Source organism: Carassius gibelio, chromosome B1, assembly GCF_023724105.1.
Source record: "Carassius gibelio isolate Cgi1373 ecotype wild population from Czech Republic chromosome B1, carGib1.2-hapl.c, whole genome shotgun sequence".
NCBI lineage: Eukaryota > Metazoa > Chordata > Actinopteri > Cypriniformes > Cyprinidae > Carassius > Carassius gibelio.
The window spans coordinates 11,064,581-11,090,491 of NC_068396.1; the positions used below are offsets into that span (position 1 = coordinate 11,064,581).

Here is a 25,911-nt window from a genome sequence, read left to right on the forward strand (position 1 = left end):
ATCATGCTTGCTTTGCTGGGCTGGGGCTGGGCTGGGCTGGGCTGGGCTGGGCTGGGCTGGATCCTGTTGTACACCTCTTGAATACGATTATGTTTCTGTTTCTCTCTCTATCCATTGATTTCCTTTCTGCTTCTCCAGGTAACACAGTAATTCATTTAGATAAGGCATTGGCCAGGATGAGGGAGTATGAGCGTATGAAGCTGAGGGCTGGGTGTAACACAGATAACCCTGAGCACAGCTCTGGTGCTGCTGCTGCTGCTGCCGCCTCAGTACTCACTCAAGGTACTGCTGTGAACACACTCGGCTGCAGATTAGACCCAACATTCTGTTGCAAGTGCTTCTAACTGTGTGTCCCTAACCAGATACAATGCAACAAGTTTCCATACACAGTCAATACAATGTGATTTTTGAGCATAGAAACCAAACAGCTGGTAAACGACTGATCAGAAACGTATTGCATTGCATCTGCTTATGATGTACTGTGACTTCTAATCAAGGCCACTGATTCCCTGTCTAGAAGGAATAATCCAGGCTTTTTACAATCTTGTGACTGTGTATCACACTTCTCTTCTCACATCTCCTGATTTTCAAATGTTCAAACTTTGACATGTCCTTCAGTGTGGTTAAAACATTAAAAGGTAATTTGCTAATTAATTTTCCCATTCATTAGGGTAAGAAAAACCTGGAATGTTTCTTTAGTCTGAGAGTTTGCTATTAATGATTATGGGTTTAAATGTTTATAATTAGCACTGGCTCTGCTTGCTTTAAACGTACCTAATGAATGCTTGGGTTTTATAGTTCTTCAGGTAGACCTAATTGTGTTATAATGGATTTTCTGTGTATGTGTGTCAATGTCTGATTTTAGGTGCAGGACATTCATCTACAGATGCACATTGTCCTCAGATCGACACACAACAGCTCGACAGACAGATCAAAGCTATCATGACGGAAGTTATTCCTTTCCTAAAGGTGAGCTTGCTCCACCTTTCTTTTCAAATTTACAAATGAACCAATAAAGCTGCAGTTCATAGACCTGCTGGTTTGCTTAATGTCTTTCTGTCAGGAGCATGTTGGGGATGTGTGTTCACACCAGCTGCTCACATCTGTGAGACGCATGGTGCTCAAACTCACTCGGCAAAATGACGAAAGCAAAGAGTTTGTTCGGTTCTTCCACCGACAGCTGGGCGGCATCCTGCAGGTAAGCTCATTTGTAAAGTTTTATTTATTTTTACTTATGAAATTAGCCTTTTTTTGATAGTATAAAGTTTGCGTGTTTTTTTGGTATCGATGTTGGTATCAAAAATTGTGGATCTTCATTTTTTTTAAATATAGATATACATAGATATATATAGATGTATATGAATTGTTAGGTTTGTAACAACCTTGTTTCCAGCAACAACAACAAAAAGTAATGTACCATACTGTTACATTAGTATACATATACTGTATACACATGTATAAAAAAAAGTTTTTGTAAAGAATAGTATTTTTGAGAATCATAAGCATGTTTGAATATTTAAGTATGTGATGCCCTAAAGTGTAGTCTAAGATCTTTGTTTTGTGCACAGGACTCCTTGAGTAAGTTTGTTGGGCGGACGCTGCAAGACTGTGGTGAGGACCTGCTAGTAGAGATCTCTGAGATCCTCTTTAATGAGCTTGCCTTCTTCAGACTGATGCAGGATTTAGACCAGAACACCTCCAAAACCAAACACAGAACCAAGAGATGCTCTGACCACACATCTCCAAAACACTCACCTCACACCGAGGTAGGCTGGAGTGATTGATCATCTTCATGTGTATGTGACAATGCTTCTGTGTTTGAGCAACTAGTGTTTTTATTTAGGAGGCGAAAACTCTAGAGAGAGAAAAGACATTCTCCCCATCATATTTTGATGAAGACAGAGTAAGTTATAATTGTTGAAACACTTACAACATTCACAATAAATCACTAAGCAGCTCCACTGCACTTCATCTAAAGCCCCACAGCAGAACAGATTTAAATGCTAGCTTGCAGAATCAGACTGAGGAAAACACCTTACTGATTTCACACAAAAACAGCAGCTGTTGTTCAACTTTTAGTGTTTATGATCTTTTTCATTATGATTTTCTTTATTTTTTGATTGTCTTGAATTGACTTTAAATGTGTTTTTTGTATCCTTAGGATCAGGATGAGACTGAGAAGGGTGGGTTGCTTCATGAGAGGGAAGAGGACAAAGAGAAAGATGCACAGAGCAGTGAAGCATCTGAGGTGGAAGAAGAGGAGGGAGAAGGGCTGCCTCTTTCTATAAGTAAGTTTATCTGAAACAGGAAAAATAAGCTTACCTCTGGGAAAAAGTACAGTGTATAGAAAAAGTGTGGGTCACTTGTGCCGTTTATTTGATCAACAATATACCAAAAAAAAAGCAATATTGTGAAATATTCCTATTATAATACATTGTAAAATGGAATTTATTCATTTTGCGGCCAAGCTGAATTTTCAGCAGCCATCTCTATTGTTTTCACATAATCATTTAGAAAATCCTATGACTTTTGATTAGTTTTCTGAATTATATATATATATAAAAAAAAAAAGTACAGACCCCAGGAGTTATGAACTTTAATGTAAAAAATCTCTGTTTTACTATAATGTTAATATTTTAAGTGATTACATAATGTTCTTCCTTTAAATTGGCATCATGGAAACACCATCTAGGGTAAATGATATGCTTGGCTTTCTACAGTACCTACAGTGTTTGCTGGAGGTTGTCTGTTTTATTGCTTACAGGTTGAGACTGTTCTGTAATCTATTTGAATTTGATAAGATTTAGTTTGACTTGTGTGTGTATAGGGTATATCTCGAACATCACCTGACCCTAAGAATGATAAAAATAAAAAATAAACTTTTAGATATCATTCCACATATGTGATGGACATTGGTTATGGTAATCATTGCTATCTACTTTAAAGACATCTTGAGTAACACTGCCTCATATTTAATGAAGCATATGCGAAACGCTTGAACCAGACCAGGTAAACAGAATACAGATGTCTGTTGCACATAACCCCTATTGTCTTTTTTTCTTCAGGCCTGTCTAAAGCAGAGACACAGGCTCTATGCAACTACGGCAGTGGAGAAGATGAAAATGAAGTGGAGGAGATGGAGGAGTTTGAGGCTGGACCCGTTGAGGTGCAAACATCATTACAAGCCAGCATGGACAACACTAGTGAACACAGCCAGGTGTGTTGGCATTTAATAATCTGATTCAGCTCAGACAAATGACAAACACACTGATCATGACCTGTTGTGGTGTTTCAGGGCTCTGCCTTACGAAATGAAGCCCCCCACGAATCCAAATCAGACTTCGAAAACTCCGAAAGCAGCCAATGTATGCCTTTTTCTTTCTTCTTATACCATTAACATTTATTGAGATCTATTGGGGTATTTATCCTCCACTCATTGAATTTTGTCTCCCTTTTTCAAACAGTGAAAAACATGAAATCTGAGTCCAAAGACATGTTTCAGCCTCCAGAGGAGGGCAGAGAGGAGGCAAAAACTAGTTCAGGCGATGAAAGACGGGAGGAGGAGGACTGTACTATTTCTCCAGCCCAGGAAACACCACAGAGCTCAGATACAGCCAGTCCTGACACAGAATCTCCAGTCATGATCAACACTGATGTGGGTCTCATTCTTCTCAGCAAACCTCTTTTATTCATTCATTTAGGATCTTTTTAAAGCATATTTTTATAACATGTATTATATTCCTCTTTTGTCTGACTTTTCATAATAAAGGAGGCTGGATCTGGAAATACCAGCCAGAGATCAGATGAGGAAGATTTTGTGAAGGTTGAGGATCTTCCTCTTCAGATGTCTCTTCTTTGTGAGGTAAGAGCTTGAGTGATCGCTCTCTAATAGGAATGGGGCACGATAGTCAAGTTGACAAGTACAATTCATGAAAAAGTGAACCTATTTTTTGTTGTTGAATGTCAGTCACATGCACTGTTGTAGATGTGTTTAACATGTCCCTATATTCTAAAGGGTATAAGACATCATCAAAGAGTGCTGTTTTTAAACATTTTCTGTACAGGAAGAGCTTTGTAAGAGGATCTCAGAAGAGCAGCAGAATAATAACTTAACAGCTGAAATCCTGAATGGAAATAAAGAAGAGATTACAGGATTGGTGGGAAATGCTCAAGCACTCAAAGAGCCTGGTAACTATTAAATGTCTTCCAAACCTTGTGCATTTGATGTTCATATTACTATGATTAGTTAATCAACAGATATCCCTGTGATGGATGAAGAAATGTTTTACTCCTATCTATTTTTTATTTTTTTTCAGAAACCATTGGAGCTCAAAGTGCATGAGAATGGTATTTTGATCCGTCTTATCATTCATGCAACATTACTGTATAATAAGCTTAATACCTTGCCCAGTTAAGTCTTGGTGAATTAGCCTGTCAGCATGTGTGATCTAACAGTTCAAGAGACGTTAAAGAAGTCTCTCTACACTTGTAATCATTTTATTTGGATTGTTTTATGAAGAATGTAGGAGACACATTTTTGAAGGGGCTCATCTTTAAGCCTGCAAGTACTTTTTCTGTCTTTCTTTGTTTAGCCAGAACTCTCCGTAAAAGCTCCTTCAAATACTTCGGTTTAAGAGATGCGAATCATTTTTGTGTTCCTATGTTTGGCATGGTTTGGCTTTTGTTTTTGCATTTCTTTCTAGGATATCTTCCCAGATTGCTATGATTATTTGCCAGTGCAATACATAAAGGACAATAGATGTTTTTTCTGATTCAGGACAAAATCCCTGTTTATATGTATTTGACTTGACACAGGATACATGATGAAATGTTAATGGATAGAGCAAAATCGCATATTAGCACTGGTACACTGTCCTGTCCTTTCTTATCGCTCTCTTTGAAATGTTTTCTCCTGCTTTTATTTTTACCTTTTTAAGGCATGTTGGCCAATGCTTGGGTTCTCATCCCATTTCATCTTATGTAATTCTCCAATGTAGATTATTAAAATAAAAAATTGATTTTTACCACTTACTGCAGAGATTGCTCTCTTTATCCCATTTACACAAAACCTGCTTTGGCAAGTGTTTATTTTGCAGAATGTTGACTGACTCAGTGCATTATTTCCACAAATAATTGTATCTCCATGATTTTATTTTTGTTATCTGTGCAAATTTGTTTATTGCTTTATGTACATTCATTTCTTTCAGTTGATAATTTTCCCTCGTACATTTGTTAACAGTGCTGATGAGGTTTAATAAAGTTATGAGACAACGGTAGTGTTGATTATCAAGTTGTTCCACTGTGCATAATTCTGTATGTTAATGTAGTTACAAAAACATTCTATACAAAAATGTCAATCACATTCACACAAATTTAAAAAAAACTGTAAAATCTGTCATACATATCAACTGTGCAATTATTTTTTGTTTCCATAACATGCATCATTAGACAAGTTACTGTACCTGTTTGCCAGGTTAAGCTTGATTAAACCCAATGATGCCCACAAAAAGCAGACGACAAACCTTTTAGCATGTAAGCCTACTGATTCTTAATGAAGCTAAAATATGAATTAGATTCTTCTTTGCCCAAATGTACAGCCGTCTGTCCCTCACCACGGCATGCAGGGGTTAGGACAGTCACGGATGTACGACTCCAGTGTTCCCTTAGACACCTCCATAAGAGTCGTGTAGGTGGTCAACTGTACAGCACAATCAAGGGGAAGTGTTAATAAACAAGCCATAAAATGAAATATAAAACACTTAACAGTAAAATATGATGGACCTACTTTATTTAACACTGGCTTGGTGGAAAGGACATCATAGACTGTCTTTATGGAGATATCCTGAAAGGATTAAAAAAAAATATATAGTACACACATTTTTAATAACAGTTTAGGTCAATGTTTGCAGTGTCAAAACTCACAGCCTGTGTGGTCTGATTCATGCATTTCATAGCAGGAGTTCTGCGGTCATCCAGAAACAGAGGCTCTTTCCAGTGATCATAGTTAGTCTCCAACACATACCACCTGCCATTCTTCACATCCAGCCTAAAATACAGTACATTAAAAAAAAAAAAAGTGTTAGCTGTAATACTGACAACCTCAAATTCACAACTTCTTTCAACTATACGTGTAAAGAAAAGCGATGCTTGTTCACTCACTCCAGTGGATTGATGCTGTGTGTTCTGGATCTGGTGATAATGCAGGCTTGACCGGGCTGGTTTCCTCCGAGGATGAAGTACGCTGGAGCCAGCAGCTTAGTGTCAGACAACAGAGCCTTGGCACTTTCATAGCTAAAAGAAGGGGATATCCAAATAATCAATAATCTTTAGGAACCCAAGAAACTTCCATCTGATTCTTTTGTTTTATATTTCAATATTTAATATTAAAAAATAAAGAAAAAAATTGCTAAATATATACTGCCTGTCAAAATAAGATTTCGATAACACTTTACGGCATTACCGTACTATACATAAGCAGCAATTTAGATAGATAATAGTGAAAATAGGACCTTAAAATAAGAGACCACTATTTTTGTATTTATTATTTTTTGAAAGACATTGTTCTCACCAAGGCTGCATGTATTTGAAAAACAGTAACACAGCGAAATATATATATTTTTTAAAGAACTATATTTTAAAATTATTTATGTTATGTCTGAATTGTGTCAATTTGTCTCCAGTGATCATTCGGAAATCATTCGAATAAGCTAATTTTGCTTAAAATTTTAACTTTTTGCTGCTTAATTTTTTTGTGGAACCTGTAATACATTATTTCACATTATCAGTGTTTTTCGTGTATGTTCTTTTTTATTATTATTTTCAAAGAAATGCAACCATGGAAAGCAGAAGATATATATATAAACTATCATAATTATTCCAAACTTCTGACTGGTGGTACACAGGTAACACTTTACTTGATGTTTATATTAAATTATAACTTGATTGTAAATGCAGATTAATGCCTTACACTAAAATAAAAAAAAAGTTTTATAAGACATAGATGTGGTTATAATAATTTATGAAAGCATAATGCATTAGATTGTGTATTATAATTCATTAAAATACATTTATAATGCACCATAATGCATTATATAAAAAATATGTATTAATATATTTATCTATAGCCAACCTAGTAGCATTCTCCAGCACAGAACGAGTCAGAAAACTCATCCACATGCCGTCTCTCTTCCCCAAGATCCACTCCAGAATCCCTAGAATTCACAATAAAACATTCTAACAAAAAAGATCTAACCAAATTAAATCAGTATTTGTATATGGAGAACATAAAATTTTCCTGCAAATCCTCAAGAAGCAAAGCTTCAACATATTTTTGACAATTCCTAATATGACTCAGCAAATATCAGGCAAAGGCTTACCGATGTAGCCTCCATCCAGACTGAATCGTTCATTCATAGTGAGAGTGAAAGAGTGCTACAAAGAAGACAAAAGACAGAGACACGGTGACAAACAGAAGCAATGTGATCACTGACCAACAATCCATGCTTTCACAATTCTCTTTCCTGTTAAATAGCAGAAGTCGAACTAAAAACAATGTGATAGACAAAAGGGCATTCTGAATCTTGTCACCATGTTTTATCATTCATTCTGGATTCAGACCTAATGAACTCGGGTGGCTCATACTGATGTGAGCTCTGTCCTTACCGGATGAATACCGGTCAGCATGCCCACGTATCCTGCAAAATTAGTGGATTTAAAGACGGTCTGGTTGTTGCGTCTAAAGTCAATGTTGACAACCAGTGGCTTCAGCTTCTCTGTGATGATCCATGACCTGTTCTTCAAATCCCAACTGTAAGCAGAACAGAGCGCAGAACAATATGACATCTTCATATTTCAATCAACACATTCTCAATAATTGAGGAAGTAGGTTAACAACAATGCACTAAACTCACCCCATGAAAAGTCCAAAGTCCAGGTTCCTTGCATGGATGAGATTGCCTATAAAAAAAAAAAAAAAAAAAAAACAAGCTTAGAGTTGGTAAGATTTGGTAAGTCTCTTGTGCTCACCAACACTGGATTTATTTAAAAATGACAGTATTAGAATTATAATTATTATTACAATTAAAAATAAATAAAAAAAAACTGTTAAATATTTATTCCTGTTATGGCGAAGCTGAATTTTTAGCAGTTGTTACTCCAATCTTCACTGTCACATGATCCTTCAGAAAGAATTTGAATATGCTGATTTGGTTCAAACAGCATTTCTTCTTCTTCTTCTTTTTTTTTTCAAAACAGTGATTCATTTTTTAAAGATTCTTTGATTAACAGAAAGTTCAAAAGAACAACATTTATTTGAAATAGAATTTGATTTTAGCATGATAAAAGTTTTGACTGTCACTATTGACCCCAAACTTTTGACTGATACTGTTTGTCATATAATCGGTCTTTAGTATTTTCTAACACATATTCAAATTATTAACTATTATAAAAAACAAAAATTAAATCAATGTGATCTATAGATGATATACTCACCATTGACATCCTCTGCAACCAGAGAAGTGCATACAGTGAACACCTCATAAAATACGTTGAAGAGCACCACCTCACCTGAGAACAAGTCATTTGTGTGATTTAAATATAGATTTGATTTAACAGTGTTATGCATAATAGTATGGTTTTGATGCATACCCAAAGGAACACCAGACACTGATGCTATTCCTCTGATCTCCTCATTGAACGGATAAGGCAGGGTATCCACCATGAAGGGCTGGGGATAAACACATTATAGTCCATTTAGCAAATACTGTTATTATTTTTGTAGTCGATGATCTGTGACAGCTATTGTATATGTCTGATATGAGGTTTAAGATTATTGTTGACTTAAGTCAATCATGATTAAAAACCACACAAAATGATATGTTAGATAGATTAGAGATTCCTTAATAACTCACCAAGTCCTTGTCTACTAGATCAATAAGCTTTCCACTGGGAACAAATGCATCTGCTAGATCTCTGATAGCCTTAATCATGCTCACCATCTAAAGACAAAGCACATGAGCTCTTGAGCAACGGGAACACGTCAGCCCTTCTCAGATCATCTGGTTCTAGGTTTGCAGACGTCAAGGTTTTACAGTTCAATTTTGGTTCACAAAAGTTCAAAAACCCATCAATTAAAAGAGATAAGATCGAAAATCAACTAATAAGGCAACGAATAATCAAGTAATGCCAAAAACTGTACGTTTTGCTGTAAGTGCATTCATAGATAGAGCATTGAAACAGTGAGGTATGAACTCACATCATTCTTTTTGTCTGTAATGATATCTGTCCATCTTTTGCTTGGTGGTAAATCCAGATTAACAGTATACCAGGACACATCGCCTTTAAATCTAAAAGATACAGAGATTATACAGATTTTCTTATTCTCTCTCTTTTCAGTGAGAATTACAAACGTGTAACTACATAATACAATCGTTCATATTTGGAGAAAATCGGGATTTAAGTTCATATAATTGTTAAATTGCGGTTTCATATTTTGTGTTTGCATAACAAGGATACATATCCACCCTGTTACAAAACACGTGACTTTGTTTCACTTCTTTAAAACTAAAGTATACTTAGTTTTGCTTATTAACATCACAGACAATAAGCTGTCAAAATACAAACTTTTGGAAATGTTTCAAATGAATTGTACATATCTGTTATACCGTTGGATTTTAATGTACACCTGTTGTACGTGATTTAACACGGATTTAAATGTCGATCTCTGACAGCAGTTTTTACAGGTTGTATAATTGATCATTTCACTCGTCATACTCACGTTGGTCCGTTTGGAGGATACATGCCACTTCTGCACTCTTCTGTGTACTGAAATATAAACATTAGTCATTTATCACATATTTACTGTAAACTGGAGTTGCTAATAAGGTTACAAAAAAATAGTAATGGCGTATAGGTAAAAATTGATAGCCTGAATAACACTGTAAGTCGCTTTGGATAAAAGCGTCTGCTAAATGCAAAAATGTAATTTAATTTAAACACAAACTATTATAGCCCTGCTATTATTCTAAGTGATATTTCTGATATGAGTAGACATGAGGATTATCGCAATCAAACATTTGTTTTCATAAATATCAATGACAACTTTAGTTTGTCACTTACCGGTGGTACATACTGCGAAGACGAACACATAAACATAAAAGAGAGAATAAAAGAGCAGAAGTTTAGTCTGGTGATCATGGTGAAACGAGCAGTGCTCCTCGGCAGAGTCTGTGTGTGTGAACGCGGAAGTGCCGATGATTCTCGTGACGGTTCGAGACACTGTGGGGGAGTTACCTAAACAATGAGTTACAAAATAAAAGATGACTTAACACTCTGTCTTTGGGGTTGTCCCTGTTATACAGGATATATATATAATTGTCGTAGCATAAGTCGGGCCAACATCATCTTTTTTTTTTTTAATTTTAAAGCCTTTTAAGAATAAATAATAACCGCAGAATAACAACGCCGTTTTATCTCTCTTGATACAAACGTGATCGGTAAAATCCAGTTAAACAAATAGGCGAATGTATTGCGCCATCTGTCGTCTGTAGACGGAAGTGCAACAACAAGCATAAAGTTTAGAGCTGAGATGAACTCTCCAATGACTGAGCAGTTTTAATAGTCAATATTCAAGAGCTATTAAGAACACTTAAATTACACAGTCATCAAAAATGCACACTTGTTTAAATGTAATCTTGAAGCGCTTATACATTTTGACAATTAGTTACAAAAAATGTTAGGAGGTAAATCTTAAAACTACAATCATCATTTAAAAATCAATATTCAGCTAACAAACAGCAGATTTATTAACTGCAGTGATGAATGGTCATTATTAAATATCCATTATGTCTTCAAATGTGGCTTAATGTTAACAGTTTTTATTTAAATATCAAATCCTACAAAAATCACACCATGACAACACTAAACGATTTCAGTCAGAAACATTAAGGATAACCAAATGTTTCCACAAGTTATTCATTCTTTGCTTTTTTTGTATATATCTATGTACCATTAAAATTTGCTTACAATAAATTGATTAAACAATTGAGATTTGGGTTTACAATCCATTTAATATAGAGCATTAATCAAATTAACATTCCAATATTAAAGAAATGACTTGTTATTTTTTAAGTAATTTGTTAAATGACAATATCACTTAAAGGTCATTTAAAAACAACAACAAAACATTTTCTTATAAAAAGTGACTAGGTTTATTATCTATAAAAAAAAATGATTGATTCCATTCTCAGTTTAATTCAATTTAATCGATTGAAACACTTCTGGATTCACTTGCAGTATCTGTCAGCCTTCATCTTGGCTCTCCTAAAAAATAAAAAATAATTTCTTATAATTTAATTCATGTTTATTTGAATAGCATTTTTCATGATACACATTGTTACAAAGCAGCTGCACAGAAAATGTGGTGCATTTGGTCTCAAACACCATCCACCATCACCAATGCATATCTACTGTACATAATCTAACACTTTTTCATCCATCTAAGTGTGATTAGTTAAATAAGCATGCTACAGTCATTTATTATCCAGTATGAGCACAATTTGAGGTCAGATGTCTTACATGTCTTTTTCTCTTCACCTTTCTTTCTGTGCATGAACGGATCTGTGGAGGACAGATAAGCATGAAAAATAGCATTTATAGAAAATAGTTGTAATTTGACAGGAAGTCTTAAGTGTTCAGATAAAATACAATGTATTCACTGCCATTCTCACTGATTTATTTCTCAAAACATTGCTGAGCTTTAGGATTACATATAATGATGTCTAAAATAGCTGGGAATCATTCTGTCCTTCGGACAACAACAACAGCAAAAATCCTCTCCCTTGAGTAATTCATCTTGGTGTGGACTGTGAGTTTAGAGAGGTTCACCTTGATCATCTCCTCCTCTCCAGCTGTCTTGTTTTTGGCCACTATGTCTCCACTCTCAATGTACCAGATGAAACAACTTTCTGCAGCAAGCAAGGCCATTTTACCCTACAGAAAACAAGAAACATCACAAGTAGAAGAAATGGTAGAAACTGAATTCAAAACTTCTGGCTAAAATGTACTAGAGTTATTCACATTTCCTATACAAAAATTAAGTATTTTCATTGTGGCTGGTGAATTGGTTTGATTGACAGATTCACTCACTTTCTGAAACACTGTTTCCCAATGTTCCCTGGAGCCGATGGCATCTGATCGACTAACCACAACACCGTCTGAGTTTATACCTAAATACTTCCCTTAGCCTGACTTTAGCGCTAGCCTACACACAAACAAAAAGATACGAAAAATTAGTCACATGATCAGATGAACTAAATTAGTTATACAACTTTCAATTACAGACATTTAACTACTTTTTCCCGGACTTCGCTACTGATCAGTCTTGAACACTGATGATCCCCATCACTGCTCAGAAACTAAGTTATGGATATGGTTATGATCTTTATCTAAAGTCTGAGAGTGTGATGGCAGTAAGCTGTCTGGAAGATCTCCTTTATTCTCTGGAAACATAAAACATATGTATTTCTACACTTGTATACACTAACATAAAGAAACTCAGTAAGATTAGTTTTTTTTTTAAGTCATCTCCTATGCTCAACAAGGCTACAGTTATTTGATCATATCAGTTGAAAGAGTAACTGAAGCCGAATGAAAGTTTTAGCTAATTAATTATAATTATTCAATTAAAAAACTACTGCATTATTACAATAGACAAATCTGTGACAGCCATTTCTAATCTAATCCACAGAAGTCAGAGCTGCCACACATTTACCCCTGAATGATTTCTATGTCATCAAAAACATTTATAAGAACATGGAAAAAAGAAAGAAATTCTAATATAATAATATCAAATACAGAGAACAAAGAAAAGTATTGTATATAAACTACTTGGCAATAACTCACAATACTGCTGAGTCTTGCAGTCTTTTAACAGTAGTTTGTTCTTCAACCATGAATGACTGAATAAAAGGATGAGTAAACCTGAACGCTGATATTCTATTCTATCTGCTGTAGATGATTTGTGATATTGAATTCAGCAAAAGCATTCAAATGATATGCTCAAAAAGATTCAAAAGAGAGCAGTGTGTGTGCCCATGTTTTTTTCTCTGGAGATGCATTGGTCATGAAGTAGGTGTCAACAGCAGTTTCAGTCATTCATTTAGTAATTTCAGGTATCAACTGCTACATTAAATTGATTTTAGAGAGCATGCACAAATTTCATGGTGCTTCCAAAGTGATGCAGAGGAACAATCGTAAACAACTCCTTCTGGTGACTGGACTATGAAATTGCTCTGTGCTTTGCATGAACGGCTGCGGTAATAGCGTCTGACGATCCATAACATTATTCAGGTTTTTAAATCCCACCCTGAGAGCAAAAGAAAAACACCAGCACCTAGCCATCTCTACTTTTGAGACTTATTTGTTCTGCACTATTAGAGGGACCTTTTCAATTTAAAAGGCAATATAAAAGCTGCATGGCATGGCTGAAAAAAGAATACAATGCAATATAATTGCAGAGAAAGATTTGCCTGTTGCCTGAAAATACTGAAAAGGGTGCATCTAAAAAGCATTTTAAAACATGGTCCTTTTTAAAAAAAAAAAAAAAAAAAAAATATTTCCAATAAAGATTCTAGTTCAAAATTTTCAAATCATTTTAAATCTCACCAGTATATAAATGCACCTGATCATGGTCCACAACCTTTGTAACATCATCCTACAGAGTCAATTATTTTTGTACCACTTTTCCTCTGCTTAAGTTTTAAAAAAAATAAAATAAAAAATAAAATTATTATTATTTTTTTTATTATTTAAATATGTTCCTTGAGGTGCACTTAAAATGTTAGCCAAAAATATTTTTCATAATCATACAAATCTCAACAACTAAAATCCTTAATCGTTTGGACCCTTAGTTTGAAATGCTCCTTTTTAACCCTTAATCAGTCGTTGGGGTCCAGCTGACCCCGCTGAGAGATTCCTTATTTTAATTTTTTTTAAGTGTTCCCTTCATCTCAGGGGCATGAGACTCTGACTTTTCCTAAATAATCTATCTAAACACACACAAAAATCTGGACTTGATTTGGTTGTTCTAAAGATGTGTACATTTTGTAAGATATTTGCAGTAAAATATCCAAAAACCACTAGGCTAGTGTTATATATTTTGTCCAGCTGAATACTAACAATATCTCTAATGTTTTCAACTACTTGTAAATCATGAGAAAATTCCCATTCTAAACAATGACATTAGTTACCCTTTGTTTCCGCCTTTACTTACGTAGAAACCACATGACAACAGTGTTGTGGACAAATGCAGAAGTAGTGTCTACCGTCCAGCAAACCACTAGCTTGCTTCAAGCAGTTCCTTATTTACTTACTTCTTGCATGTTTTATGGTGGATTGTGTTCCTTAATTATGGAACATAATTACTGTTTACTGTCTGTCGTAAATGTAAGCGTACGGGCCAACCAAACGACCCAAGAAGAGTTTGGGACAAGAGGAGAGAAAGAGCGAGCGAGGATCAATATCAGTGTTGCATTTTCTAGATGGAGAGAGCTTTGCGATAAACTATAAAGAGAGCCAATCTCGCTTGTGTTTTACTTGACAGGTGAGTTTTTTTGATTGGTATCTTGACAGAAAACCTATGGTATTATAACGATCAACAAGATTAGTATTATGGGGCATATACGGCAAACGCGGGGCATCACGTCCCTAGAACCGCACGAGGACACGTCTGATCCATAGTCTGATCGTGTCTTTGCATTGACTTTGTATGTAATCTACTCACGCAAATCGTTGAACTCGCACTTGTTATGTATGCCCAATTATTGTGTTAGAATGTACACAAGTGTATATATTTGTTGAACAAGTGGTAATCGTTTTAATATCGTCTAATTGATGGCCGTCAGCGGTTGGGTAGAAGACAACAAATCCCATCATTCCACACTCCTTCTTAGCTTCATCAAACCATGCGATTGTTATTGTTTTTTGGGAGTGTGCCCTCTAGTGGCAGATCCCACAACCTGTACCTTTAAGGACCCTGCCTTCAGACATTGAAACATTGAAAAGGGATGGGAAAAGTGAAGAAAAAAACAACCAAAAGATTTTGTCAAAAGATCCAGTATAAATTTGTTTTTAATTTTTATAAAGGCCTGGATCTAGAGCACAAATACAAATTGGATTGAACATTCAATCTCATGCACACGCACACACAAACGCACACACAAGTGTATGATGGCAATAGAGTGCATTTTTACAGTTCAGAATCAATCACCAAAAGAACCAGTTCGGTTCAGATGCGCTGTGAGTCAGTCGGCTTCACGCTGAATCAGGCATGCGCAGTATCATCAGTTCATCGGTTCTCAAATCGGATGTGTTCTATGTTCAGTGTACTACTCCGAAAATTGATGCCACCGGTTCTTGACTCGAGAACAAGAATCGCTCCAGCAGTGGGCGTGTTCATACATTATCTTGCTCTGCTCGGTGTTCATCTTCAGTTCTCTCTTCACATCAGTTCAGTCAGTGTACTATTTGAGTAAATGAATTAATCCGGGATATTGGTTTATTCTGACTCAGAGGGAGTGTCAGTCACGTTAAAAAAGTTAACAGCTTAAATTATTTGTGGATTAATGCTTATTGGAGACGCGGACCATTTCAAACGATTCAGTTCGATTTGGTGAACTGGTTCAACCGGTTCACTAAGAAGAACCGGTTAAATTGAACGGTTCGATCGCGAATCGGACATCACTAGTGGAGTATCCCTTTAAAGCTCACCAGTAAACAGCCACTTATGATTGGCTAACCTTACTCCATTACATCAAAACAATTAGTACATTAAAATACAGTACTGTTACTTTGTAGAGGAAAGAATACAAATACTTGTTTATCAAAGGTGTTTCTGATGCCAAATTCTGCGTTAGTCAATACATATAATTATCTATGAATTGATATATTTTACAACTCCATGGGCAAAGTGACAATTAACGTTACCAACGATATTCATCTCGTCTTCATCATCATCTCGTTTTCTCTTCTTTTCCTTCTTTCTGCGCAATATGGAAGATGCAGGCCAGCGTTAAAAATATGATATTAAATAACTTAACTTACATCAATTAGAACAGTGAGTTAATTAACTGTGAACGTTAATGAGAAATGACACAACTCTGGAGGAATGCAATATAAAAAGAAAGCCTTACTTTTTATCGTTTAACCCTTTTAGGACGAGTTTGCTGGACTGTCATGCTCACACACGGTTAAAGCAGCTGAATTAAAACGTGTTTTGGGGATACAAGATATTCTCATACTGGAAAAAGCGTTTTCCTGCAACAGTGTGTAGGAGTACTACGGTGGCCCAGATGAGCCCGCTGAAGATGTGCGTATGAGAAGTGCGACACCCATCGGTTGGAAAACGCACTGCTTACTCTTGTGCTTAAGAAAAAAAAAACATCAAAAACACCATAGCAAGCTAGGATGAATATAAAAGTTTACTAGAGTAAAGACTTAGAGATAAATGTGTTGTGGTAGCTTGAAAAGAGACATTATTTTATTATTGTTAACTGTGATTTCTCCAGAGCTTATTGTGGATGTGTCTGATATCGAATAGGGCTACTTTGGCTTACTTGTTGGAAATAAACAATTACTTGGAAATGCATTAAAACGGTATATAACTTTATATATTTATTAAATGTTATATATTTTCATACTATATGTTATGTTGTATGAATATGTGTGGTATGAATGTAATCTGGATGTATTTGTAATCTGGTTACTGCAATGTGACGTATGACAACAGCTGCATCATTTCACTGCCACTCAGCTTTTATTTTCTGTCGAGGCCTCATGGGATAGTGAAGTGTCTACTGGATGCACACTTCAGAATCTCTCTGGAAGTGGGAGGTGACCGAGGTATGTATGATATGTTTTGTCTGAGAGGGCAATTCCTGGAGGGCCACAGCTCTGCAGAGTTTAGCTCCAACCAGCTCCAACTCACACCTGCTTGGAAGTTTCTAGTAATCCTGAAGAGTTTGATTAGCTGGATCAGGTGTGTTTGATTAGGGTTGGAGCTAAACTGTGGCTCTCCAGGAATTGAGTTTGAGACTAGACGTTTTCTGAATACTGTGAATTCGAACATTTCACACACCTTTTCACACAGTTATTCACTTGCTGCCTCAGTCAGGTGCACTTGACTTGACTTTCCATTTCCAATGTGATGGATGAAGCCATTTTACATTTTTGCCAAATGTTGAGACATTTTACACAAAATTAAAGAGATAGCTAAAAAACTGAAGGTAAATTTTATACTTAGAAAAAATACTCACCTTTCTTAAATGCATAGTTTGTATCTGTTTGACATTAACCCATATAAAATAAAAATGGGGGTCAGATTTAAGTAATCTATTGCACTGCATGTTCTTATACCTACAGGACGCATTTTTTGTGGGAATAATAGTTATTTTTTTTTTTTTTAAATACTGTTTTTACAAAATAGAATGTTTTCAAAAGCAGGTCTTGGGAGGCGATGTTCGATTTAGCTCAAATCTAGGTGCATGTTTGTAAAAATACAGAACGTTTTTAGTTTGGGTGTGGGTTAACACCAGATTATAGTATTTTTATAGCTAGCTTTGTATAGAGTCAACAGAAGTAAACTGAATATGTGTGTGGGTGTGTGTTGTCAAGGTATTCTCCAAAAATGCAAAAAAAGCGTTCAGTGAAGGTTGTGTTTAGGGGTAGGTTATGGTTAGGGGATAGAAAATACAGTTTGTAAAGTATAAAAATCATTCTTATTTCTATGATGAGTCTTCATAAAACACATAAACCCAAGCTTATGTTGCTCCTACAATGGTTTTAAATCACAGGCTGTGTAAGAAAGGATATGTTTTTGCTAGATTGGTTATCAGACTGGAGGGAGGAGCCAAGGATGTGTGTCTCCAGGCCCATTTCTCTCCAGACACAGCGTCTGCCATGAGTGAGCCACCATTTAAACCAAAATAGCTCTGAACATGGCAAAGCCCTCTTATTTAAAACCTCAGCAGACCACTGTAATAACGAAACGCTGGAGTACAAACACACACAATGTGGAGTCGCTACTGTGTCATTCATTTTAATACATCCTTTTAAAGGCCTATTAAATCAGTCAGATCAAATCAGTTACACAGAAACAGCCCAGAGGATCAAACTCTGCTAATGGCAATCATTAAAGGGTGGCCTGTTGAAGAACTGGTCCGAGCATGCAATAAATCATAGAGTGACACTGCCAGGAAGTAAAATAAACAAGACAGCTGCGTTTTGGGCAGACTTTAAATGCAAACAGGAGAATAAGTTGAACAGGGTGACTGGAGGAACAGCAAAGACAGCTTGCATGTGGTTAGACTAGACATAAAACATAATTGATTCCAGATATCCCAGACAGACACTGACACACACAAAGCACATTAACCTGCTAAAAATGGATGCTAACGTTAATTTCCTTTTAAAATGGTGGCTTACATCAAATGCTTAATATTATGCATGTCAGATGTATCAGATTATAATCTTCTGAAAGACTTGGAGTAGACATGCTTAATCGTAAGTGATAAGACTAAAGGATCAGGGCGGGCAGCTTTGGTGATGGGATTGTTTAATGAGATGTTTGGATCCATGTTCAGTGTCTTTCTCTTGTCCTTGTTGAAAGGCTTTTTGTCTCTGTGTTCGGCCTGCCCCATTACCTCCATCTCTCAAGTGGAATAGAGAATTTATCATCCTTAGCAAGCATCAACATAGTATCAGACACAACGGAACTGGGGATGTCGAGGAGGAAGAGCGAGGGAAAGATGGCTTAATATATAGTCTAATGAGTTTAGTGTTTCATTTCCTCCCATGGTGCCAGTCATCAGTCAGGTGGTTGGCTATAGATAGTGATTGGACTGACTTAAAAAATAATATAGCTAAGCCATGATACAGTGCCAGCAAGAACAGAATGGCTGACAGCATATCATTGGAAACTTCTGTTTTTATAAAGTCAGACCAACTCCTCATATACTTTTTCCTTTCATTAAAATATGTTGTTAATATTTATATATGTTAAAAATATGTATTATTTTAATTAAGGGATTTTTGTTTTCTGTCTGCTGGATTTCAAAACTCAGGATAGTCACTAGGTCATGATGTCATTTCCTTGTTGCTCCAGAGTGATTTGTAACATGACATTTAAGCTCATGTGATTGGGTCAAAGACAACTTTGTCTATAACTAAACATAGCAGATTTCATATCATATACTTCCAGGATCTGTGGTGTGTGTGATTGATGAACTTCATAGCTGAATGAGTTCAGATGAGCCAAATGCAATTAAACACACACATAAAAATGCCAATGTTAGTGAGGAAATGCATTTAATCGTTGGCATGAATGTCTTCGCTGAAGCCAGCTGTTATTCTTAGCCAGAATAATCAAGGAACTAAAATCACAGACTTTCGGTTCGGAAGCTGCTTCTAAATCACAGCTAAAAACAAAAATTCAGATCAAAATGTGACTTGTTTATGAGCCAGCACATGCTGCTTCTCGATGAGCCCGGGGAAATAGTTCGGGACTAAGCCAAATTTAATTTGGTGTCTGCAGTTCATTTTGTTGAACAACCTGAGGTAGCCTATGTTTCATAACTTCACATATGTACCTTGCTTCTTTCTTTGTATGTCTCAGTTTTTCTGTTTATGGTGGTGGTACAGCAGTGTACTGTGGTTGCTTGTACTCTTAGTAAAATTCTCTGCAGAGACACAGAAGTGCTGAGAAGATAACGTCGCCCCCATGAGGTATAACAAAGAAAATTGCTGTGCACAAGACTGCATAGGATTCTCTTACCGAAAACCTCTGATGGGATCTGTGCCTTCTGATATTTGACAGTGACTGACAGAGGAAATAATGGGGAGGGGGAATGCACACAGGACCGGAGAATGCAGCTGCTAATGGGACCACCGCAGCACCTCCGCGTTGCAGACAGTAAGTGATTTTTGGGCTGGCAGACAGCTCAGTAGCTCAGGGTCTGTGTGTCTCTCTGAGTGCCACTGTGTTAATGAGAAATGATTTGAGCTGGAGAAGAATGATTGACGGTGAAGAGCAGGTGGTCGACACAGAGGTGTGAGCTTACCGTGTAAGACAGTATCATAACACATGCCTTCCATCCACTTTTTGCTGTTGTGGATGTCAGACTCCCTCTCGTCCCCTTACACACCAGGTACAGCCTTTTGAGGGTCTTGCAACAATGTGTGCATCGATTCAGGAGAACCTTTCCACCATGTAACCCAATCTCTAGAGTGCCACCTTCGCCCTCAGGCTAAATTCAGGATATAATGTCAAATTTTGTGAGGTTAACAAGTTGCCTCTCATGACGCTGACCCAGTGATTGAGCTGTGGGTTGAAGCCTTCCGGAGGTGAGCTATAGCTTTAGGTTTCGCTGACAAGTAATTTGACAAATAACTGCACAGAAATGCACATTTAGGAGTTTATTCAAGGCAGCTCCAATAAAAAACTATTTATAGCAGAATCTAAAGTAAAGAAAATAATGCTTGCTTTGTTGAAATAAAGCCAGGTTGAGATCAGGTGTAGCAACAGCGTATGGAAAATGTACTCTTTGGCCCATGCATGGGAAAGCCTCACCAGTTTGGGTTTTGGTAACTGTTTGGACAATAGCTTCGGGCACAGGAAACTGGACTGAAATGCTGTATATCGAAGACCTTTGAAAGACTCCAGCTGAGATTTCTCTGTCATGGGTCTCTACCCTCAAACAGACTACAAGCTAGAGTCACTTTAGGGCTCAGCCAATTTCTCACTGTGATTTGGAGGGGAAGAGATCGCAGCATGAATAACTAGCCGTGAAATTTCCCTCTCAACACTTCTGGAGGAGGTAACAGACCAGTTTCTCCGGCCCCATCTTTTCTATTCTATTTTGCTTCTCTCTGTGTATCCTTTTACAAGAGGATTTTTCAGCCTTTTCTTCACAAACCATATACCTTCCAATATCTGTGAAATTTACGGTAAAAACATCAGTTGTTGAAAAAATATAGTAGCAATATTTTAGTTTTATGGATTAAATTTACAGTACAAAAAAAGTCTATTTCATTAACTGAATATTAATATACCAAATGACTAAAATACTTAAATCTTTCTAAAAGGTTTGTACATTTATAATACACTGACATCATGTATACGTAAATAATACTGTGTGCCCACACAAATATACCATCATTGTAACACATATGATAAAAAAAAATGCAATAAGATAAGATGTAAATACCTAATTAACACAAATGGTAATAAAAAATAAACTAAGAGGAAATGGTTATTTTAATAAAAAAACATTGAACATGAAGTGCGTCACACAAAGAATTTACTGTTTTTCACTGTACATTTTAAGATGACTTTTTCACTTCCAAAAACTGTAAATTTAACAGTATTTTATGGTGAAATGTCCCATTAGATATATTATATTTCTTCCACCTATAACACCATTAGACAATTAACAGGTTTTTGCAGTCTCCTGGCACTAAAATTACGATGATTTTTACATTGTGGATTCTGATAAGTTTCATTTCAGCTCTGAATGAAGCATCTTCTATCTAATGCAGCCTATGGTGGTGGGTAAAGGCAGACAGAATAGAAAGGTGGTAAACAAATCATGAAATCTGTCACATCCACACAAGGAGAGGAGAAGACGGGTAAGTACTTTCGTGAAGCTTTATTAACATAGGATTTCAACAGAGCTGGTAAGTGTGGTCACAGACGGTGAATCTTCAAGCACTGATCAATAGGTGAGTTCAAGTACAAAGCTAGGCCTGACAACAAAGAGTCACTTCCCTTAATCGCTGTATCTGAATCTCCACAGAGTCACAATACGGTCCACAAGAAGCAGGCAGAAGATCCACAAAGAGCGTCCATGTAATCTTGATTCCAGCCGGTGAGTGAATGAGTGAGGTGAGTATTTAAAGGTGTGGTGATTGCTGGTGCAGGTGCAGGTAATCAGTATTCAGGTGACGGTTCACGTGAGCGGTGCATGGGAGATTGAGTGGATGGTGACTGGCAATGGTGACTGGGGCTAAGGGAACGAGCTGAGGGTGTGACACTACCCCCCGCCCCACGGGTGACTCCAGGCATCCTAGAGCGGCGACGGGGACGACCACGACCTCTGGGAGCCGGGCGGTCCGGGTGTTGTCGGTGGAAATCTTCGAGGAGAGCCGGATCCAGGATGTCATTGCGTGGTATCCACGACCTCTCCTCGGGACCGAACCCCTCCCAATCTATGAGGTATTCCAGGTGGCCGTTCCGCCGCCGGGAGTCGAGGATCTCTTGGACCTGGTAGATGTTGTCTCCGAGGATTTCGGGTTGGTCTGGAGGGGGAGGCGGTTCTGGTTCTGTGGAGGAAGGAGAAACTGGATCAGTGTGACGATTTAGCAGTGAGACGTGAAACGTGGGTGAGATCCGGTAGTGTGGTGGTAGGTCCAGGCGGTAGGTGACGGGATTTATCTGAGAATGGATGGTGAACGGCCCTATGTAGCGGGGACTCAGCTTTTTGCAGGGCAGTCGGAGGCGGATATCCCGGGTGGAGAGCCAAACCTTGTCTCCAGGTAGATAGACGGGATTAGGCGATCTGCGTCGGTTAGCGGTCTCTGTATGTCTCCGAACTGCCCGCTGGAGATGGACGTGAGCTGAGTCCCACACCCTCTCGCTCTCCTGGAACCAGTGATCTACCGCGGGCACTTCAGAGACTTCTCCTGACCAGGGAAACAGCGGTGGTTGATAGCCTAAAACACATTGAAAAGGGGTTAAGCCTGTAGTGGTTTGGCGAAGGGAGTTTTGGGCATACTCAGCCCACGGCAGATACTGGCTCCAGGTATCCTGGTGTTGGGAGCAGTAAGTACGGAGGTACCGTGAGATCTCTTGAATCTTCCGCTCGGTCTGGCCGTTGGTCTGAGGGTGATATCCAGAAGATAAACTGACGGATGTTCCGAGGAGTTGGAAGAACGCTCGCCAGACCCTGGAGACAAACTGAGGTCCTCTGTCCGAGACAATGTCCTCTGGAGTGCCATAATTCCGGAACACGTTGGTGAAGAGGGCTTCGGCGGTCTCGAACGCTGTGGGAAGACCCTTTAATGGGATTAGTTTGCAGAATTTAGAAAAACGATCAACAACAACTAGAATGGTAGTGTACCCCCCTGAGGGGGGAAGGTCAGTGGCGAAATCCACCCCTAGATGGGTCCAGGGTCGGCGAGGAATGGGTAGTGGTTGTAATTTACCCACGGGAAGTTGACGAGGTGTGGTGGTAACGGCGCAGACCGAGCATCCGAGGATGTACCGGGTAACGTCACGAACCATGTTAGGCCACCAGTACTTCTGCTGGATGAGCGAGAGGGTTCGCCTGCTGCCAGGGTGTCCTGAGCCAGGTGACGTGTGCGTACTTTCCAGTAGGGGGAGTCGCTGGTTGGTGGGCACGTACATTAGACCCGTGGGTACCTCCGGAGGTGCAGGCTCCTCGAGGGTGGCGGCTCGAATTTCCTCGTCGATCTGCCAGAGGATAGGCGCGAGGAAAACGGAGGGTGGTAGAATTGAATCAGGCTTGTTGGTGTCTGGATCTGGTGAGTACATACGGGACAGAGCATCTGCTTTAGTGTTCTTGTGACCGGGTTGATACGTGATCTGGAAATTAAAGCGAGCAAAGAAGAGTGACCACCGAGCCTGACGAGCATTGAGTCTTTTGGCATTCTGCAGATATTGGAGATTTTTGTGGTCGGTGACAACAGTGAATGGGAACTGAGCTCCCTCTAGCCAGTGCCGCCACTCCTCAAGGGCGAGTTTAATGGCCAACAACTCACGGTCTCCGATTCCATAATTGCATTCGGCAGGAGAGAGTTTCTTAGAGAAGTACGCACACGGATGGAGTGAGCAAGGTTCACCAGACCTTTGAGACAACACGGCTCCAATGCCGTGATTGGCCGCATCAACCTCTACGACGAACGGCTTGGACGGGTCAGGATGTCGAAGAATGGGTGCCGAGGTGAAGAGGTGTTTAAGATGGCTGAAGGCCTCTCGAGCTTGGGGTGTCCAGCGCAGCCGGCGTTGACCTCCTTTTAGAAGGGATGTTAGAGGAGCCGAGTGCAGGCTGTAGTTCTTGATAAAGCGCCGATAGAAATTGGCAAAGCCAAGGAAACGTTGGAGTTCTTTCACCGTTGTGGGCTCCGCCCAGTTGGCCACAGCATCTACCTTGGCTGACTCCATCTGAACTCCCTCCGCAGAGATCACGTATCCGAGGAAGGAGACGGTAGTGCAGTGAAACTCACACTTCTCAGCTTTTAGGTAGAGGTGGTGGTCTCGGAGTCGTTGTAAGACGTGGCGGACATGGGTTTGGTGTTCTTCTATGTTCCGGGAGTAGATCAGGATATCGTCTATGTAGACAATGACGAATTGGTGGAGATAATCACGGAATATTTCGTTCATGAAACTCTGGAAGATGGATGGACTGTTAGCAAGCCCATAGGGCATAACCTGATATTCGTAGTGCCCGGCAGGGGTGATGAAGGCAGTCTTCCACTCGTCTCCCTCTCGGATACGGATCAGATTGTAGGCACTGCGGAGGTCGAGTTTGGTGAACACCTTGGCTTCCCGCAGTTCCTCCAGAGCCGCCGGAACGAGTGGTAACGGGTAGGCGAACTTGACGGTGGCGTCATTTAGCACTCGGTAGTCGATGCATGGTCGAAGTCCGCCATCCTTTTTGGGGACGAAGAAGAAACTGGATGCAGCTGGAGATGTGGACGGCCTGATGAACCCCTGATCGAGAGCCTCCTGGATGTATTCCTCCATTGCCACCTGCTCAGGACGGGAGAGTGGATATATTTTCCCATGTGGTAGCTTGGCACCTGGCAGCAGGTCGATACAACAGTCCCAGGGCCGGTGTGGTGGTAATCGGGTGGCTTGTTCCTTGCTGAACACATCGGAGTAGGAGGAGTAAAGGGCAGGTCTACCCATGGAGGTGGAGTGCAATTGAAGGTGCGGCGGCGCAGACTGTGAATTCTGGACTGGTGGATGGTGAATGTGACTCTGGCATCTCGGGTCCCATGCCTGGATCTCCCCTGTGCTCCAGTTGATTTGTGGGTTATGTTGGGCCAGCCACGGCCTACCCAGGACGACGTCAACAGTAGCGCGAGGAAGTACGAGGAGGGCCAGTTGTTCCCGATGTCCGTGGGGCAGAACGAGCTCCAGCTCGTGTGTCCTTTTAGTTATTTTGCCACCGCCCAATGGTGATCCTTGGATGGTAGTGATACGGTAAGTGGTCTCGTTCTGGACGATGGGTATACGGTGCTTGGTTACGAAGTGAGATGAGACGAAGTTGCTTGCGGCTCCGGAATCCACCAGGACATGGATGGAAAGATTGCGTGAGTTAATTGTGATCTGGGCTCTGATATGAGGTATGTGAGATACAGATGGGGTAATGGAAACTGTACTCACCATTGGGCGAGGCGGACGGACCGGGCAGGCGTGGATCAGGTGAGTGGCCTCGCCACAGTATAAACATAGCCGCTGCTGAATGCGGCGTCTCCGTTCAGAGGCATCTAGGCGGTAGGAGTCGGTGTTCATGGGTTCCTCCTGGTCTCGTTGGGGCGAGGGCGTTCTGGCTGATGGAGAGATGGTATATGAGGCCGGGGAGGCACAGGCCGAGAGGTGTTGAGCAACATTTATAGTTTTTCTGATGAACGTCTCGAGATTGACATTATCGTCGTAAATGACCATTTGCTTTCTGATCTGGGGCTTTAAACCTTTACGGTATGCAGCTAGCAGGGCAGTTTGGTTCCAACCACTGGTGGCGGCTAATGTCCGGAAACGGAGAGTGTAGTCATGTATTTCCGTGGCTCCCTGGCGGAGATTTAAGAGTTCATCATGGGTTGAAAGAGGAGTTAGAG

At 39.1% G+C, this 25,911-nt stretch overlaps 2 protein-coding genes across 9 annotated transcripts in view; one reads left to right on the plus strand and one right to left on the minus strand.

The window, feature by feature from the left end:
- Positions 1 to 5,031, plus strand: part of pcm1 (pericentriolar material 1) — a 38,256-nt gene extending 33,225 nt beyond the window's left edge. For 5 of the 8 annotated variants that reach the window (XM_052545157.1, XM_052545155.1, XM_052545156.1 and 2 more), the window contains 12 exons: positions 139 to 282; positions 866 to 969; positions 1,064 to 1,198; positions 1,569 to 1,766; positions 1,844 to 1,903; positions 2,162 to 2,288; positions 3,066 to 3,217; positions 3,296 to 3,365; positions 3,465 to 3,655; positions 3,770 to 3,862; positions 4,065 to 4,188; positions 4,317 to 5,031. In XM_052545157.1, the coding sequence (XP_052401117.1) occupies positions 139 to 282; positions 866 to 969; positions 1,064 to 1,198; positions 1,569 to 1,766; positions 1,844 to 1,903; positions 2,162 to 2,288; positions 3,066 to 3,217; positions 3,296 to 3,365; positions 3,465 to 3,655; positions 3,770 to 3,862; positions 4,065 to 4,188; positions 4,317 to 4,342 (1,424 nt within the window). In that variant the 3' untranslated portion in view covers positions 4,343 to 5,031. The remainder of the gene's footprint in view (positions 1 to 138; positions 283 to 865; positions 970 to 1,063; positions 1,199 to 1,568; positions 1,767 to 1,843; positions 1,904 to 2,161; positions 2,289 to 3,065; positions 3,218 to 3,295; positions 3,366 to 3,464; positions 3,656 to 3,769; positions 3,863 to 4,064; positions 4,189 to 4,316) is intronic. The other 3 variants (XM_052545158.1, XM_052545162.1, XM_052545160.1) reach the window with 2 other exon arrangements.
- Positions 5,032 to 5,133: 102 nt separating this feature from the next.
- Positions 5,134 to 10,283, minus strand: asah1b (N-acylsphingosine amidohydrolase (acid ceramidase) 1b). The gene is made up of 14 exons (XM_052545163.1): positions 10,117 to 10,283; positions 9,776 to 9,822; positions 9,254 to 9,344; positions 8,910 to 8,996; positions 8,647 to 8,725; positions 8,491 to 8,565; positions 7,911 to 7,956; positions 7,663 to 7,807; positions 7,377 to 7,431; positions 7,130 to 7,211; positions 6,160 to 6,291; positions 5,923 to 6,046; positions 5,786 to 5,842; positions 5,134 to 5,698 (listed from the first exon to the last, which is right to left on the minus strand). The coding sequence occupies exons 1-14, from the start codon at positions 10,192 to 10,194 to the stop codon at positions 5,609 to 5,611; spliced, it is 1,188 nt and encodes a 395-aa protein (XP_052401123.1). The 5' UTR covers positions 10,195 to 10,283; the 3' UTR covers positions 5,134 to 5,608.
- Between the last annotated feature and the right edge of the window lie 15,628 nt (positions 10,284 to 25,911).